Source organism: Solanum stenotomum, chromosome 9 (genome assembly GCF_019186545.1).
Source record: "Solanum stenotomum isolate F172 chromosome 9, ASM1918654v1, whole genome shotgun sequence".
NCBI lineage: Eukaryota > Viridiplantae > Streptophyta > Magnoliopsida > Solanales > Solanaceae > Solanum > Solanum stenotomum.
The window spans coordinates 5,870,140-5,890,121 of record NC_064290.1 but is presented as its reverse complement, the minus strand read 5'-3'; the positions used below and the strand labels follow the sequence as shown (position 1 = coordinate 5,890,121).

Sequence of the window (19,982 nt, the reverse complement as noted above, 5' to 3'; positions counted from 1 at the left end):
TTTTTATGAAATGCATCAGTGTATGTATGTAATACATGTAAAAAATTTCTGAAAATTAGTAGTAGAAAACTGAACAAATAAAAGAAAGCACATGAATCTACCTTTCTCCTCTACTAGGTACTCATGTAAATGAAATTTCACAGAAAAACTTTATAACATCCAGCAGGAAAACCGTTCAACAGTTATTACAGAAAATGCAGGAAACTGTGTCCACAGCACAATTCATTGTGCATATTGTTATCAGGAGTTTTACAACTTATAACAATAACAGCTAACTGTTTATTGCAAGAGAGTTCCCAGAAACAAACTGTTCGAACTAAAAGCATCTAATTAAATACGTCTGAAGGGTTCACCTCAGTAGAAGAACACTGCAGCAGCGGCAGAGGCTTTTGGTGCATTCAGAAGCCTCTCTTTATATTCATGAGCCTTATCAGACTTGAGACTATTTGGGTCAGAGGTTTCATGAGCCTTATCAGATGTAAGACTATTTGGGTTAGAGGTTTCATGAACTTTATCAGACGTAAGACTATTTGGGTCAGAGGTTTCATGAGCCTTATCAGACGTAAGACTATTTGGGTCAGAGGTTTCATGAGCCTTACCAGATGTAAGACTATTTGGGTTAGAGGTTTCATAAGCCTTACCAGAGGTTTTCTTTTTTGCAAATATCTTCATTTTCTGTAACACCATGGAATGCCCGAGCAAATATTCCAGAAAATGAATCATCTGTCTCTCCATTACGAAGCCAGCTACCTCCACCGTCTTGAGGTGATCAATCAAGCACTGGACAGGAACATCTACCATACTCCGATATTCACCAGCATCAAACTCATATAGGTGAATCCAGGAGAGTGCGTTCTAAAATAAGCACAAGAGAAAATCTCCACATTAAGAGTTGTACCAACCCAATAATAACAGACACTGAATAAGACTAAAAAATACAAATTGCTAGGGTAACACAAGATGAGAACACATCTAGATTACTGTCAAACAATATATATAAAACCATACAAGTTCTTAAAATTAAGTTTCCACCTTAAAAACTGTTGTTTATCTTTTGGAGAAGAAAATAGAATTAGAAATATCCCAATCATACCTAATCTGGTTAGTGTACTGTCCAAACAAACATTGCAAAGCACAGATAGCAACAAGAGCAATAAAACAATTAAAATTTGTCATACGTAGGGTGTAAATCCATCGTAAGAAGTAATTTCGATGATAAGATTCTCCAAGCAAGGACAGTGCTTCAGCAAGTTCAGTATTCCTGGTAGGTGCCATATCACAAAATCCAATTGAAGATGAAGGGATTTGCAGCTGAAGGTTGGAGATGGTAGATTGTTCAACTGCCACACAGAAAATGCCTAGGCAGACAAAAATTAAACATAAGAGTTCAAGAAACAAAATAAATAGTGATTTTTGTATTGATCTTAATGAACAAGGATTTGTACTGACTACCACAGGGTAAGTAACAAAAGCCTTAAAAAGCTGATTGCACAATGTACATGAAATATTGACAGATGCCTGAGTCTGATACGTTAAAGACAAAACCCAACACCATAACCCCTCTAATCCAGTTTATAGTTAGTATATCACCCTAAAGGCTATCTTTCAATAGAGTCAGGAATCATAACTATACCTGGAGAAGTTATGAAGAAAGAGAAAAAGTGTGTACCAGAGCAAGCCAGGAGCATAGCTTCAGAGTTTTGGCCCTGCTAAATGTTTGGAGGAATATTCTCAAGTTTTGGTAATTATTGTCCTCATTGAAGTCAAATATTAAATTACGCTTGACAGATACTTCAGCAATAGATGCTACATTTGCAATATCCAGCACCTCTACAGCTCCAGACATATCAAATGATAGGAGAGTTGGACAGGAGACATGTATCCTTGGTTGAAACCATCTAATGTCAAGCTTCAATGTCTTTAAATTTGAATTGAGCAGAACCACGCTTCTACGGCAATAGCAAAGCTGCAGCGTCAATTCCTCAAGCATCGGGCAACCAGATAGAATATAATTCATTGACTGATCAATTAGCATAACATTATCAAGATATAATGTTTTTAGAGACTTGAGCTCACTCTTCCTTTTTAAATTTATCTTACAGTATGTCAACCGGAGTTCAACCAAATGAGGACTGCTTAGAACACAATTAGGCAGATCATAAAAAGCTTGTGGCTGATCTGTACCATGCTCATAGAAAGACAAGTCAAGGACCTCCAAATTCTTATTTAGTGCGAACTGGATCCAGGCACCAATTTCATTAGCCATCCTTTTCTCACTCCTCAGGAAATCATAATGCCATATGTCTGTTCTGCCGGATGTTCTTTGCCAAAATTCATAAAATGATCTAAAATGAAACTTAAGGCAGAACTTATGAATAGTTGGGCCCTTATGGAGAAGAAGCACATGACGAACAAAGTTAACATACTTCTCATCATAGATTGGGCGACTAGCTCGAGCATAGCAGCCACATATGTGCCCCGGCCANAAGGCAGAACTTATGAATAGTTGGGCCCTTATGAAGAAGAAGCACATGACGAACAAAGTTAACATACTTCTCATCATAGATTGGGCGACAAGCTCGAGCATAGCTGCCACATATGTGCCCCGGCCACATGCATTGATCGAAATTGAGTGTGTGGATGAATGGCCAGAGGTGATGAAATCTTCTAATTAACATTGTATTGACAACATCCTTTGATGGCAATAAGGAGAGAATATGGATGAGGATGGCATCTGGTAGTCCACTGAAGCGGTCTTCATTAAAAACACAGCTTCTTTGTTTTGAAGACATATTCATTTCTGTAAAACATCACAACACATTTTAGGTGCGAAAAATTGAAAACTATGAGCTGAAGAAAATCTTCAGCCTTAAATTGGGATATTCAGAAAGAACAGTTTTTTCCAGATTGAGGATTAATCTATAGAGAGTGACTGGCATATGTTATTCCTACAAACCAAGAAGAAGGGAACAAAACTTTTCATCCCCTCAAGTTAATCAGATTGAGGAAATCCTAGGGTGCATCAATCTTAACATATCAAATTTCCATTTAGAGATAACAGCATGATGATAAGGCATAAGATCAATCATATTAGGAAGTTTTTTGAAGTAATTAATCATAAAGTTTAAATTGAAAAGAAGTTCTAAGACAAGAAAATACAATCTTAAATTTAATAACTTTCTAAGAGTAATCACTTATATAACAAACAAGTGTAAACTCAACTATCTCTTACACAAAACATCAAAAGGATACAACAACTACGTCTCAGCCCCAAACAAGTTGAACAAGTTGAGGTCAGCTATATGTATGCTAGTATCCTACAACAACATACCCAATCCCATAAGTGGGGTTTGGGGAGGGAAAGATGCAGACCTTACCCCTATCTTTGTGGATAGAGAGGTGGTTTCCAATAGACCCCCGGCTCAAGAAAATCATTTCCCAGAACAGGTTTGAACAAAACAAAAGATGGCCAAAGTAAAAGTGACAACAATAGTAATAGAAATGAAGAATAAGATAATGCTAGCATAATTACAATATTGTTAAGTATATAGGTGCTCCAGCCTAGATCCCTGCTCTACTAGGAAGAGGTCGCTCGACTACCAACTAACAGTCTACATTAATCCTCGACCTCCATGCTCTCCTATCTAGGGTCATGTCCTCGGTGAGCTGAAGATGTGACATGTCTTGTGTAATCACCTCTCCTCAATTTTTCCTCGGTCTACCTCTACCTCTCCTTAGACCTATCATTTTCAACCTCTTGCACCTTCTTATTGGGGTATCTGTGCTCCTCCTCTTCACATGCCCAAATCATCGCAGTCTCACTTCGAGCATCTTGTCTGCCATGGATGTCACCCCCACCTTGCCCTGTATATCTTCATTCCCTATCGTATCTCTCCTAATATGCGCACATATCCATCCAAGCATCCTCATTTCTGCTACTTTCATCTTCTGAACTTGAGAGTTCTTGACTGGCCAACACTCATCTTTGTACAATGTACAACATAGTTGGTCTAACCACCACTCTATTGAGCTTACCTTAAAGTCTCAATGAAACATTCTTATCACATAAGACACCAAATACGAACCTCCATTTCATCTACCCATGTTCTAATATGAAGTGTGACATCCTCATCGATCCTCCATTTCCTTAGATAATAGACCCAAAATACTTAATTCTTCATTTGAGTTCATATCATATCATCATAATTAATAAAATAAAAGTAAAAAGTACGCTAAATATATATAACTGATACTAATAATAACTTTTAAAACGTCTAAAGGATGCCGCTTAAAAAAATTTCAATGGAAAAAGAAATGAATATGCACACACATCAAAGGTATTGACCTAAAAGACAAACAAACAGATCATAAACCAAACAATGACAAAGGCTTGCGAAACTGAGTAGGGGCCTTTTCTTTTTGTTTGAATAACCCATTGTCACTACCTTTAATAAGTAAAGTAGGCAAACACATAGGTCATTAGCAGTATTGACAAAGAAGAAGGAGCTGTTGAAAAAAAAAAGCAAATATTTCCATTTTTCTTATATAATAAAATAAAATAGAAAGAAATTTATTATTATTATTATACATATATAGGCTAGCTTGACAAGCAACCCTTCCTCTTGAAAACCTTAACAAGTCTCTAGTATCTAACCTAAAAAATATCATCAGAACTCATAGACCATTATGTAGCGATGTAGCTCACATTATAAAGTTACATAACTACATTTTCATTTCGAGATCCAAAAATTTGAAAACAACATAGAAATCCAGATTTTCTATTCTGAATGGCACCTAACAAGAGTTAACCTGCACACAGATGCGATAAGTGCATGAGATGTATACCAGTTTCTGAACAGATCTCTTCGCCCTTAGATCAGTAATGGCACATACTTGCACATATTTAGACATATCGATAATTTGTTGCCTAGAAAGAGCCACTATTCAAAATAGTATACGAGCACAAACCAAAATCTCATATATAGCATGGAGCTTACAGTAGATCTATTAAAATGTGTGACCATCTTATCTAAAAACTTAAGTTGTTAAAGAGAGCACACTTTTATTATGTAATTGTATTCTCAACACGCCTCCTCACGTGCGGGACAGATTCTTTTTCATGAGTCAAGCACGTTAAAATTCTTTTTTGATATGGGTGGTGGTGAGATTCAATCTCAGGACCTCTGCCTACTCTGATACAATGTTAAAGTGTGTGACCATCTCATCTAAAAGTTTAAGATGTTAGGGAAAGCACACTTTTATTATGTAATTGTATTCTCAACAAGATCCAAACCAAATTTTAACCGAAAATGGGAACAAGACAAAATTTAACTATCTTAAAAGCAGAATATTTGGGTATTTTATACCTAGAAAAGAAAGGATCCCAAGATACGTTGGTTATAGAAAGATGCAATACAAGTTGAATCAAAGAAAGATTCTCATTTCCAGATTCAACATGTCAAAGAGGTTGCAGGTTCAATTCTTGCTCACATCACTTTAAAGGGAGGTGTGTACTTAAATGTATTCAACATAATGGAAAGGGGAAAATGCTCTCTGAAAACCTATCTCCCAACCACCATGAATGGCCTCATCAGCCAGCGGCCAACCCTACCCTAACTCCGAAGCTGGTCTTCCCACTACAGCAATCCATTCCCAAACGCCAACACCAATGCCTTCAATTATGCTGATGTTTTGCACAATACCCTGCTACAACAAGAGGAAGAGCCTACGATTATCAAACCAATCACCTTCTTGCATGGCGAACCAACGACAATGTGGACCACAAAGGAATTCGATAGATTAATTGTAAGGCTAAATTTACAATTCGCATTGGTATCAAAATTCTCCTATGGCCGTACAGATTTATATGAGTTGAGGAAGGCAATTCCAATTCAATTTGGAGATCAAGGGACCATGTAATATTGGTTTTCGAGAAGATAGACACATTTTGATAAAACTTTCCCGACTGGAGGACTATGCGACGTTAATGTCCAAAGCATGTGAATTAAGAATAAGGAATATATATTAGCCATTGAGGTTTTTGAAGTGGGATCCTTGGTTTAAGAGGAAGAAACAACCATTACAATTGCATGGATATCAATCCTAGGATTGCCTGCAAACCTATTTGACAAAGAATTTATGTTCTCTATTGGCAAACGCAGTGGGTAAACCCCTAGTGATTGACAAAGCCACAAATAACCAAATTAGACCTAGTTGTGCTCAGGTGAAGGTGGAAGTCGATCTACTCAAAGAAATTCTTAAGAGAATCCAAATAAACCGTGTAGAAGAAGACACCGAAACAGTGAGATCTAAATGGCAGAGCTATCTCCCGAAGTATTGCACACATTGTAGACTCCAAGGCCATGATATGCAAGGATGTCGGATGTTACATAAACAAGAGGATAAGAAGAAAACTTTCAAAGACAAGGCAAAGGGTGAGGAAAATAAAGAGAATCAATCAACTAGCGCACCAAAGTTGAATGGAGTTTACAAGAATGGAAGATCAATCCATCATAACTGGAATGTGGTTCAAAATAGGAAGAGTAAGGGCAAGCAACAAGAACTCACCCAAAAGGAACAAGAGGAAAGACAAGAACAACACAAAGTTAATCAGCCGACCAATGATATCAAAGGGAAAGCAGCTAGTAATACTAACAAATATGAGGCCCTTGTAGACCATATAGAGGACAAACAGGAAGAAGGAAAAGAGATGACAAAGGAAGCTCCGCATGACTACAATTCTAAAAGGAAGAAGACAACAAAGCCATGGGTAGAAGCATCTTTTGGAAAAATAGAGACATAAACGTTGCGGCAAATAAAGGACAGAAAGAAGAGGCAACAAAGATAACAGACAAGCAAATACGAAACCCAATCAGAGTTATTTAATCTCAGTGTTTTGGAGAGCGAGAAGCAAAAAAAAAAAGAAGCGACAAGGGCTAGATTCACCGAAGCGAGATGCGTGAAGCGAAGCGCACACCTTTTTCAACTAAACCGCTATTTAGTACAAAAACAAAAAATATCAAATATGCATAGACAAATAACCAAGAATTCAATAGAAATAACATATTTAGCAAATCTTTCAATCCTTAAATAAAAAAGTAAATATAATTTACTACCAAAAAAAAAAGGAACAGTGAAAATAGAGACGGAACAAAAAATAAAAATAAAACAGAGGGAAAATTGCAGAATATGGACCAAAAACAGAGCATAACAGAGAAAGCAATACAAAGCAGAGAAAAAAATAATTGTGAAACTGAAAGAAAAAAAACAGAGATGATCATTGCAAAACAGGAAAAAACAAAACAGGGAAAATTGCATCCTGCAAGTTGGAAAAAACACAGTAGCCAGAGAAACAAAGAAAAGAAGAAGAGATGAAAAACTTAACTTGCAGTCACTTTAAAGAGTGTCGCAACAAGAGAAGTGAAATAGAGGGAAATGTTGGGAAAGAAGGCAAAAAGTGTTTTACGAAATAAAAAAAAAAGCCCTCGTTCTGTCGACCTCACTTAAGCAGAAAAGCGAGAAAAATTCTTGCTTTTACTGAAGTATCGCTTCTCGCTTCTGGGACTGAAGCGCTTGCTTCTTTACCATAGCTTCACTTCACTGCAAAAAAGGATACAGCTTCGCTTCCCTTTGCTTCTCGCTTTATGCAACGGAACATTCACTTTTAATAACACTGTAATTAATCTACTACAAACACTTCCACACAACCCATAAACAATCAAGAGACACAAGGCTTACAACATAATTCACAGGAAAAAAAATCAGAAAATATGGAGAATCAAAGCATACAAAACAATAATCAAAACATAGACCAATACCAGCAAGTTCAGAAAGCACAGGAGAGATGCACACCCCCCAAAGAACCTCCAGATGACAACCAGCCAACAACACAGGAAGAACAGGAATCTGCAGATTCAATAGAGACAGGTACATCAGCAGTGACAGACACAATTCAGGGTAATCAGGACAATGCCAACAGCAAAAGATAAAATACAGAGACAACATCAGAAGAAAAAGGGGAACAAGAAGATCAGGAAAAAGTGGCAGATATTGGAGATGATGATTATCCAAAACACTCTGTAGATACAATACAGACAAACAACAAAAGAGATTTATCTCCTAGACAGATTGCTAAGGTAAAGAAGAAAAGGAAAATCACTAAAAGCAGAGATAAAAGTGTACCTCCTAAAAAAGGTATACTAACAAGGACAACCCTCGCCAAAACCAATTCTCAATGAATTGCTCACTTATATGGAATATAAGGTCTGTTAGTACACAACAGGCTTTTGAAAGAGTAGTGATATTGAGCAGACAAAAACACTTCAACATCACAGCTTCACTGGAACCATTTCAACATCATAGGAACATTGACATGTATAGACTATGGCTAAATATAGGAACAACCTGCCATAAATTGAAGGTGGAAATATGGCTCTTTATAGAAGACAGATTCCAGATGGAAGTGCAAATTGATACAAAACAATCGTTATCCTTCAAACTCACAGACAATGATGATGGACAGGAAACACAGGTTACAATAGTGTATGCCAGTACTAATAGACACACACGAATTGCCTTGTGGGATGACTTACATGATATTGCAACAAACATGACTCTTCCACGGGTAGTAGTACGAAATTTCAATATGATAACAGATGATATGGAGAAGCTTGGGGGTCTACCAGCTCAATACAATGAAACTAAAGATTTCATTCATTGTATAAACACTTGTCAACTAGCAGATTTGGGTTTCAAAGGAAGCATGTACACTTGGTGGAATGGAAGAACAGATGCAAGTTGCAACTTGCATTTTTTAAAGACTGGATAGATGCTTGGGTAATCAAGCTTTACAAAATCTATTCCCCAACTTGGAAGTAGAACACCTCACTAAGCAAGGATCTGATCATTCTCCATTAATCTTAACAACCAAATCAGAAGACAGGCCAATCAGGAAAACATTCAGATTTTTGAACTTTTATGTGGAGTATGAGACATTACAGAAATTAGTTGAAGACAATTGGCAGGAAGTGCACAGTTCTGACCCCTTTTTCAACTTTCATAATAAGCTGAAGAAGGTGAGTAGAGCATTATCAAAAATGGAGTAGGGATACATATGCAGACATCTTCAAACAGATTGCCTCTTTGGAGGAAGTGGTGCAGGTTCATGAAAAGGAATTTGAGACACACCCAACGAACACAAACAGAGAAAAACTGCAGACGGTACAAGCAAATCTAATCAAGTTCTATACAGTGGAAGAAAATTTCTGGAAACAAAGGCAGAAATGCAATGGTTTGCAGATGGGGATAGAAATACTAAATTTTTCCACACATATGTTAATGGAAAAAAGGAGAAGATTGAAGTCACAGAGAATACAAGATGACAGAGGAGTGTGGCTGGATAGTGAGGAGGACATCGCACTGGAAGCTATCAGATTTTATACAGACCAGATAATCTCAATACTAGTTTTGAGATGCTAGAATATATCCCAAGAATGATAACAGATGATCAGAATGCACAGATTATTGAAATGCCAGACAAGGAAGAAATAAAAAATACAGTGTTTGGATTAAATTCAGACATGCAGGAGGACCAGATGAATATACAGGAAAAAGATCTCAGGCTTGCTGGAACATAATTGCCAAAGCTATGACAAAGATGGTGAAGTCATTTTTCTGTGTCCATGAAGTACCAAGGTACATAACCTGTAAAATCTGGTATTAATCCCTAAGAAGAAAGACATCACTACTTTTTCAGACTTGAGATCTATTAGCTTAAGCAATTTCACTAGCAAGGTTTTCTCCAGAATCATGCATGATAGATTGGTAAAGCTCCTTCCTACATTGATATCTCCACAAGAGTCAGGTTTTTTAGAGGCATGAGTATCGTAGAAAACATCCTACAAATGCAAGAATAATTCATCATATCAGAATAAGGGAAAAGTCCGCTAATATTGTTATAAAGCTAGACATGACAAAAGCGTATGACAGAGCATCATGGCTTTTCTTGACTAAGGTGTTGAGAAAAATGGGATTTGGAGAGTCCTTGTTTGATATGGTATACAGGATAGTGTCTAATAACTGGTACTCAATACTAGTTAATGGACAACTTCAACGATTCTTAATCTTCCAGGGGTGTGAAACATGGAGATCCCCTATCACCGACATTATTCAAATTGGCTGCTAAGTGTTTATCCAGAGCAGTAAATGCATTGCACTATAATGATAGATACAAGGAATATGGAACGCCAAAGTGGAGTCCCTACGTGAATCACCTAGCCAATGCAGATGACACAATTATATTTGCTTCAGCTGACAGGTATTCTTTAGAACTGATTATGAATGAATACTCTAGCAAATTATGAAAAGGTGAGTGGGCAGCTTATCAACAAAGACAAGAGTGCAGTTTTCATGCACCATCTGACCCCCCAAAGGTTGGTGGAGCAGGTATATTCAGTGACCACGATCCCAAGAAAAGAGTTTCCTTTTACCTATTTGGGAGTACCAATATACTTTAGCAAAACACAAATATTTTTTACAAAGAATTGCTGGATAAAGTTCAAAATAGATTAAGTTCCTGGACCGGAAAGCTCTTATCCGTAGAAGAAAGGACAACCCTGATTAGATCAGTCCTGCAGAGTGCCATCCATTTGCTATCAGCATGTGACCCCCTGCAGTAGTCACAACTCAACTTCACAGACTGTTTGCCAAGTTCTTGAAGCAACTCAGTTGGAAACTCTAGTAGACACAGGGCCACTTGGACAATCTTATGTCATCCACAAGAAGAGGAAGGAATGGGTTTCAAAAGTTTACAAAATGTGTCTAGAGCTTCATTTGCAAAGCTATGGTGGAACATAAGGATTAAAGAATCATTGTGGAGAAGTTACACGACCAACAAGTATCTAAAAATACACAATCTAGTGGTGGTACAAGCCAAGACAAGCACTTACATATGGAAGAAAATGATCAAAGTCAGAGAGGAGATAGAACCTGAAATCTGGTGGTTAATTAAACAAGGGATTCATACTTCTGGCTAGATAACTGGACAGGAATGGGAGCACTTCATAAACTTATTCCTCCGGGAGTAGATTATGACCAAACACTGATCTTGGTCAAGGATGTGGCAGAAGCAGGACAAAGGAATGAACGGTACCTCAGAAATCTACTCCCTCAAAATCTGGTAGAGTATATCCTTCACAAAATTAACCCAACAAAGTATGAGGAGGAATCGAACAAACCTTATTGGAAGCTGGAATCCACAGGAAAGTTTACAATGACTTCAGCCTTCCATCATATTAGACAGAGACAAGAAGTGAATAAGGTGTACAACTACACATGGACAAAAGGTATGCCTATTAAAATCTCATTTTTTATGTGGAAGCTGTGGAAAGCAAAAGTACCACTAGATGATACACTGAGAAGATGGGGAATTCAATTTCCCTCCAGGTGCTATTGCTGTGAGGACCCTAAGACAGAAAACAGAGCTCATGTGTTCCTACAGTCATCAACTGCTCAAATGGTGTGAAAATATTTCCATGGACCAGCAGGAATGAATACAGAGAACAATGTTATTATTCCAAGTGGTGGGACATAAATGTTCATCCCTAGATTAACTACATATTTCATGCTATTCCTTCTATAATACTGTGGGAATTGTGGAAAAGGAGAAACACCTTGAGACATGGAGGGAAGATGCCCAGTAACAGATTGACATATAAGATCATGCACACACTGGCTTTATTCATAAAAGTAAAGAGGAGGAATTGCAGAAATGTCCCTAACAATTGGGGTATAATGGTGGAGGCTCTATATACCTACAGTCCCACAGACAAGGTAACCAAAGTCATTTGGAAACCACCTGACACAGGATGGGTTAAAGTTAATACTGATGGAGCATCTAAAGTAAACCTAGGAAGGAGTTCTTGGGGGTTTTTGCATAAGAGATACCAAAGGGGATGTACTACAGGCACAAGCTAAGGAGATTGAAGAGTTATCCTGTACTAATACACAAGCAGAAGCCATGGCTATTTTAGGGGCTTTGAAGTACATAGAGACAGCACATTTGGACAGGGTGATCATTGAAACTGATTTTCTACTAATTAAGAATATTGTAGAAAAAACTTGGAAGATTCCATAGAAAGTGGTGACCACATTGGAGGAGATATGGAAACAGATGCAAGGCAGAACAATGATCATAACTCACATTCTCAGGGAAGCAAATAAATTGGCAGACTATATGGCTAACTTAGCACTGGAGAAAGGGACTGTTAAAGTGAACAATTTTTAAGAAATGGAATTTCCAAGGCAGGAGAATTATAAATAGTGATAAGCTACCGGTGCCCTACCTAAGAATAAGACTATGCAGAAAGTGAAGGATAGTCAAGAGAAGGAAAAGAAAAAGGATCCTCAAGTTCAAATCCTTCGGGAGGAGAGCTATGAGGATACGATTTACACTAACTGTTTGCTCAATATTGTAGGTATAGAGCACACATGCATCATACATCAAAGAAAAACAGTACACAAGAACAAAAAAAATAATCTAAATAAAGGTATACAATTTTAATACAAATGAAGGATCAAAAAACAGGCAAGCTGATTTAAATACATCGAAGTTGGGACAGCGGTGGTATCAGCATCTTAAGATGCTCATCTCACTGTTCAAAGGTCGATGGAAAACAGTAAAAGGCCACAACCACCAGAGTATTAAAAAACAGCCAGAAACATTCGATTGAAGAACAGAGCAAAAGCAACAACCACAAAAATCGAGACTAGTACATGAAAAATTACCAGAAACATATCTTTAAAAATGAAAGGACTAGAAAGAGAAAACTCATACGCCAGAACCCCGAGTTCAAATCCTTTGGGAGAAGAACAACGAGGATATGATTTAGACTAACTGTTTACGCAATTTCGCAGGAACGGAGCACACATGCATCATACATAAACAAAAATAAACAGAACACAAGAACCAAGGAAATTTAAGTACATGGTATACAATCTCAACACAAAGGAAGGATCAGAAAAGGAGACACATACAAGGGCGGGCTGTACTGAATAAATTGAAGTTTGGACAGTGGTGGTATCAACATCGTGAGATGCTCATGCCACTGTTCAAAAGTCGATGGAAAGCAGTAAAAGGCCACAACCACCAGAGTCTCTTAAAAAACAGCCATAAAGATTGGATTGAAGAACAGAGCAAAAGCAATAACCACAAAAATTGGGACAAGTACATGGAAAATACCGAGAAGCACATCATTAAAAAAGAAAGGTTTAAAAAAGGAAAATTCATACCTTACTGCCAAGATCAACACAGAGCCATCAGAAGAGTAGATCTGGAATCACTTTCAACAACAACGAACTTCACCAACAACAGATCTAGAATCAATGCCTACAACAACCTAGGAATAAACAAGCAAACGTGAGATACATTTCGCAGAAAAGAAAAAAGGAAATGCAACAAAACGCCTACAAAAAGGCCAGCAAGCTAAGAAATGATCGGGAATCTCCATACCGGAACTAAGAAGACCGGCGGTCATGGAGACGATGGAAAGTTCGAGACTTTTCAGTTTCAACTAGACAGAGTATTACTTTTAGTTTTTTCTTTATTAATTCTAAAGACTTTTATTATTTATAATAAAATAGTAATCGGGATCGTGTCCTGCTGACCTCTTCTCTTTTACAAAAAAAACATTTGAAACAAAAAAGCAAAACCCTAGATTTTCCAAACCTAAATACTCCCTACTAAAGATGAACCATTCCAGCCATAAATTTAACTATCTAAAAGGAAAGAGAATGAATAGCATAACATTTTTTGTATACCTACTTAAGGATCGATTTTCTAGTCTTAGATCAGAAATCAAGCCCTCTTTTAGCACAAGTTACAGATTTGCCTATTCAGCACAGAAATGGTATGAATTTTGCTTCATAAAAGTTACAGAGTTATACAAAGTTTTTATAGAGAATAAAAGGCTTTTTCGGCAAAAATGTCTTGCCTCTAAGCTTACTCCATTGTGTGCTTTGTTGTCAGTAAATTACACTCAACCATCGGCTACAAGCAACTCCCACTCGCAATAAATAAGTCAAAAGAATATGTCTAAAACTTTATATCACAAGGGTTTATATAGTCAATCATAAAAAAGCAGCAACCATTGCAATAGACCGATAATACAACATAAGCATAACAAGAAACCTAAAACTACTCATATTAAATGACTTAACTCTCTGCATGACCTTGATCCTACCATATAGAGCTACCAAGGAAAACAAAAATCAAATTGAGAAATGCTTATTTAATTGAAAAGGGAATAATCAAGGTATCTGCCTCAGCTATTCAAAAAAAACACGTCATTCTTTTATCAGAATTCATATTAGTGCCTCTGGCTTGACCTTGATTCCAGCAATTACAAGCATCCAAGAAAACCCCTTTGTCCATAATCAACTGCATTTTCACCTTGAAGAGGAACAAACGTTCTAGTTCCATCATATAGAAATGGGAACAGAGTATGAAAATGAGGTACCCTGAGTCCCTGACCCCAAATACTATTTATCTTGATAACCATGATGTCTGGGCCAACACCCCAATAGATCGAAATCCTGTCTTTTACAACTAAAAAAGAGGTCCAGTCTTTTAGTCTCCATGCAAATTGCAAGGTACTTCCTAACCCCACTCTCTATCATATATGTTTTTCTTTAAAAAGAAGACAATATGGTTCAATTCGACCAAACAACAACAGGCCAGGAGTCTACCAGAGCTACCAGTAAATTTTTTACTGTAAAACCTAAAATATAAGCTTATAGCATATTGAAATAGAGTAATTACTAAATTAAGTAGCTCTCGTGCTTCCAAGTACACATTTTAGAGAGAGTCAACACTCTTCACCTCAAACAACAACATACCCAGTGTAATCCCGTAGATGGGTCTAGGGAGGGTAGGATGTAACCACACCTTACTACCTTTGTGAGGTGGAGAGGTTGTTTCCAATAGAATCTTGGCCTCAAAAGAAGTGTAATCAAAGTAGAGCACAAAGGAAAATAATGATAGCAGAATAGCAAGATAAACAAAGCAAATTAGATAACAAATAATACTAAAAGGGAAGGATAAGATACAATGTGAATACTAGCTAAGACTGCTAATAAAGGAGAAGAGGAGACTTGCTCCCTGCCTCTCCAATGTAAAAGTACTACAACACTCGTCTACCGACTACCCTTCTACTCTAATCCTCGACCTCCAGACCTTCCTATCTAGGCATATTAGAAGTGGCCTCGACTCGATAGAAGACAAAATGTGGGAAATGAGGCTGAGATCGTTTGGGCATGTGCATAGGAGATGCGCTGAGGTAAAGGTAGGCCGAATAAATATTGGAAGAAGTGATTAGATAGGGCATGACGCAACTTCAGCTAACCGAGGACATAGTTGAGCTATGTTTCGCTTATCCTTCTATACTATTAGTCATAGTATTACTTTTGTAGTTTCTTGTCCTTTGAGTTTGGTTTATTAAGTGGATATTTTACACTTGGATTATTGTTTTATCTTGATATGACTATTGTCTAGGATAATTTGTCAGGTTGTCTATAGTATTTTGCCACAACTTTCTTCATTTCCGTTATTTATTTCTCTATACTGCTTCAGACTGTTTTTCCTTGGGATGAGGGGCTATAGGAAACAACCTCTCTACCTCCAAGGTAGTGGGTAAGGTCTTTGTATACTGTACCCTCCCCATACCCCACTTTGTGGGATTACACAGGGTATGTAGTTGTGTATATATTTATTGAATCCCCTTGACTTCTTTATATTTTGAATCTCCTTAAAGCAAAAATCCTGACTCTGCCACTGATGGTACTGGATGACCTGCCTTATTTTTCAAGATTATAAAAGTTAACTCTATCTCTTTGTATGCACTTTTCAGAAAAAGATTGTGGGGTAGGATAGCAACTTGGAATTTTAAATGGTTAGATACTTTCAGAGAAAAAATCTTTAACTAGTGTGAGTTTACAATGATAGGCTTTGGATTGATATGCAGGATCAGAAACAAGAACTAGCAGCCAACTTGAAACTCAAGCCATGACAAGTAGAAGTTTGGTATTAGAATAGAAGAGCAAGGTAATTCATTGTGCACAGTATTATCATGTGTTCAACTTACTTATACTGATAACAACTAACTGTTTATTGCAAAAGACATCCAGGAACAAACTGTTCAAACTAAAAGTATCTAAGCAAATAGGTCTGAAGGGTTCACCTCAGTAGAAGTGCACTACAGCAGAGGCAGAGGCTAATGGTGCTTTCATCATTGAAGAAATTAATTGGGCCAAAGGTCAATACCTGCTTTTCCGCGAATATCTTCATTTCCTCTAACACCACGAAATGCTCGAACAAATATTCCAGAAACTGAATCACCTGCTTCTTCATTACATGACCAGCTACCACCACCTTCTTGAGGTGATGAGTCAAGCACTGGACAGGAGAATCTACCATATTCCAATATTCATCCGCATCAAACTCATATGGGCGAGTCCATGAGAGTGTGTTCTACAATAAGCACAAGAGAAAATATCCCGTCAAGAGTTGTACCAACCCGGCAACCCAAGTATATAACGGACACTGATAGGGACAAATTACAAATTGCTAGGGTAACACAAGATGAGAACACATCTATAATTACTGTCAAACAATCCATATAAAACCATACAAGTTCAGAAAATTAGTTCCACTTTGAATACTGTTTTTGTCTTTTGGGAGAGTAACAGAGAACTAGAAAACACGATATCATATGTTTCTACTTGATGGTTTCTCAGGATTCCCAATATAATGAGTAAATAGAAGATGGAGACTAGGAAAAATCATCCTATTTCCATATAGTAGAGAAACACACACATTTCATAGTAGGGACAATGTATATGAAATTTGAAAAAAAAAATGTTCTTATAAAAAAAACAGGAAAATGCCAGAGTCAGTGCTCAACACATCCCAGTTATACCAACTCTGATTAGTGTCTTACCAGTGTCTGAAAGCAAAATGTTGCCAAATCTTTAGTGTCCCTGATAATAAGTTCCAATCAAACATTCAAAGAATGCAATAAAACAACAAGAGCAATAAACACAATTAAATTTTGTCATACATGGAATGTAGATTCATAAGAAGTTATTATGATGATAAGATTCTTCAACCAAGGACAGTGCTTCAGCAAGTTCAGTATTCCTGGTACGTGCCATTTCACTAAATCCAATTGAAGATGAAGGGATTTGCCTCTGAAGGCCGGAGATGGTAGATTTTTCAATTGCCACGAAGAAAATACCTAGGCAGACAAAAATTAAACACAAAAGATAAAAGAAACTAAATAAATAGATTTTCGTATTGATCAAATTTTTTTGTTGCTATGTGAAACATGAATATCTTCTATCTATTTTGTTGAACAATGCATATCTAGACCATGAAAACATATTGTTTTTAAGTTCAAATTAAGCTCAAACACATTTGATACTATGCACAAATTTGGAGTGCACTTCAGATCATAAGTAAATAGTGTTGGCGAAGGATTATGGCTAAAGGGAAATGATTCTATGCACTATGAACATACTATTAAATGATCAAGAAAACAAGGGTTTCTCTTCCTTAGGAATTGGCATGATAAAGAATGTCATCAAGGAGTTCTTACAATAGCAAAAAATAATACATCAACCAAATTTGATGCAAAGACTTCTTACTGAACCATGAAAATTAGTGAGGAAGAAAGAGATTGGCTGCAAACTCACTTTGAGGTGGCTGAAGTTTTGAAGTGCATCAAGTCATGTGCCAGTGACAAGGCACCTGGCCCTGATGGATTCCCCATGTGTTTTTTTCAGAGTTTTTGGGAGGTGCTTAAGTTTGATTTTATCAATGCAGTAAACCATTTTCATGAAAGACACGAGTTTGAGAGGAGCCTCAATGCCACCTATGTGGCCCTTATTCCAAAGAAGCCAGGGGCAACTGAACTTAGAGACTTTAGACCAATAAGTCTTATTGGTGGAGTTTATAAAATTTTTGCCAAGCTTCTGGCAGAAAGAGTGAAAAAAGTAATCAGCAAGCTAGTCAACAAACATCAAATGGCCTTCATACAGGGCAGACAGATCCTAGATGCAGCTCTAATAGCTAGTGAATGTGTAGATTCAAGGATTAAAGGTGAAACCCCAGGAATCATGTGTAAGCTTGATATTGAGAAAGCCTATGATCATGTGAATTGGGATTTCCTTATTAATATCCTGAGACAAATGGGGTTTGGAGAGAAATGGCTGAAGTGGATAGGATTTTGCATTAAAACTGTCAGGTTCTCTATATTGATTAATGGAGAACCTGCTGGTTTTTTTCCCTCAGAAAGGGGGTTGAGGCAGGGTGATCCTCTTTCTCCTTTCCTCTTTATTCTAGCTATGGAAGGACTTAATAGTATGATACGGGTGGCCTCTCAGAAGAAATGGTTAAAAGGATTCAAAGTGGGCAACCAAGCTGGGGAAGATCTACAAATTTGTCAATTATTGTATGCAGATGATACTGTGATCTTCTGTGACGCCAAGGCTGAGCAGGTGTGTTTCATCAGAATAATATTAGTAATCTTTGAGGCATTGCCAGGGCTTTCTGTGAACTGGAGAAAAAGCAGCATGTTTCAAGTCAAGGAAGTTGCTAACATCCAGTGTTTAGCAAATATTTAGAGTTGTAAGATAGAAAATCTCCTAACTACATATCTAGGGATGCCGTTGGGTAACAACCACAAAGAATTAGAAATATGGGATGGAATTGTGGAGAAGACTGAGAAAAAATTAGCCACCTGGAAGACACAATACCTATCTCTGGGAGGAAGAATAACAATGATCAATTTTGTCTTAGATGCTCTCCCTACTTATGTTATGTCTCTCTTCCCCTTACCTGCAAAGGTGAAAGATAGATTAGATAAACTAAGGAGAGATTTTCTTTGGTTGGGCAACAAGGAAGGAAAGGGCATTCACTTGGTCAAATGGCAAACTGCCCAACTAAGCAAGAAATCAGGAGGTCTTGGCATTAAGAATCTAGGTCTGCAAAATAGGTGCTTACTGTCAAAATGGCTATGGAGGTTTGGTAAAGAGGGGCAGGCTCTGTGGAAGGATGTTATTGTTAGCAAGTATGGACAAACTGATTCATGGTCATCCAACACTGTGACCAGCACCTATGGGGTCTCAGTTTGGAGGTCTATCAAAAATTTGTGGCCAAAACTAGCGAGGAGCATATGCTACAAGGTGGGTGAGGGGACTAGGATCCTTTTTTTGGAAAGACAAGTGGATAGGACAGAACTCCCTCATGGAGGACTTTGCAGATTTGTACTCTTTTTGCGACAACCCTGGAGCATCTATTGCTGAGATGTGGTCTTAGCAAGGGTGGAATATAACCCTTAGGAGGCTCTTAAATGACTGGGAGGTGGATAGAGTAGCCAATTTACTGCAAAGGTTGGAAGATTTTCCGGGACTTAACACTAATCCTGATGCAATCAGATGGAAACATGATAGGGATGGGGAATTTTCTGTTGGAAGAATGTACAAAAGAGACATGGCAACACACCCGGGGGGCATTTTTGGACCTTGGAAACAAATTTGGAAATCCAACACCCCAACCGAGATAAAGTGTTTCACATGGTCAGTGTGCAGAAGAGCATGTCTGACTCGGGAGAGACTGAAAAAAAGAGGATTTCAGATTGTTTCTAGGTGCTTCTTTTGCCATGAGAAGGAGGAAACAAACAATCATTTGTTCCTTCACTGTAGAGTGACTTCCCAGATATGGTATATGTTTCAAAGCATTATTCAAGATCCTTGGGTGGTGCCTGAGCATACTACTGACCTACTAAACTGTTGGATGAGAAGAGGGGGGAGTAAAACACAGAAAAAATGGTGGAATCTAGTTCCATCTTGCATATGGTGGTCAATTTGGAAGGAAAGAAATAATAGGTGCTTTAAGAATATTACTAACCCAATGCAGAAAGTTAAAGAAA

The 19,982-nt window shown here is 37.5% G+C and overlaps 1 protein-coding gene across 1 annotated transcript in view; it reads right to left on the bottom strand.

Annotated features, from left to right (window-relative positions):
• Window positions 1-141: 141 nt before the first annotated feature.
• Window positions 142-19,982, bottom strand: part of LOC125876127 (putative F-box protein At1g49610) — a 20,973-nt gene continuing 1,132 nt past the window's right edge. The window contains exons 2-10 of the mRNA XM_049557245.1: window positions 17,112-17,288; window positions 16,992-17,031; window positions 16,316-16,522; window positions 13,288-13,394; window positions 2,601-2,800; window positions 1,670-2,473; window positions 1,179-1,358; window positions 511-855; window positions 142-426 (exon numbers count right to left, since the gene is read on the bottom strand). Of these exons, the coding sequence (XP_049413202.1) occupies window positions 355-426; window positions 511-855; window positions 1,179-1,358; window positions 1,670-2,473; window positions 2,601-2,798 (1,599 nt within the window). The 5' untranslated portion in view covers window positions 2,799-2,800; window positions 13,288-13,394; window positions 16,316-16,522; window positions 16,992-17,031; window positions 17,112-17,288 and the 3' untranslated portion in view covers window positions 142-354. The remainder of the gene's footprint in view (window positions 427-510; window positions 856-1,178; window positions 1,359-1,669; window positions 2,474-2,600; window positions 2,801-13,287; window positions 13,395-16,315; window positions 16,523-16,991; window positions 17,032-17,111; window positions 17,289-19,982) is intronic.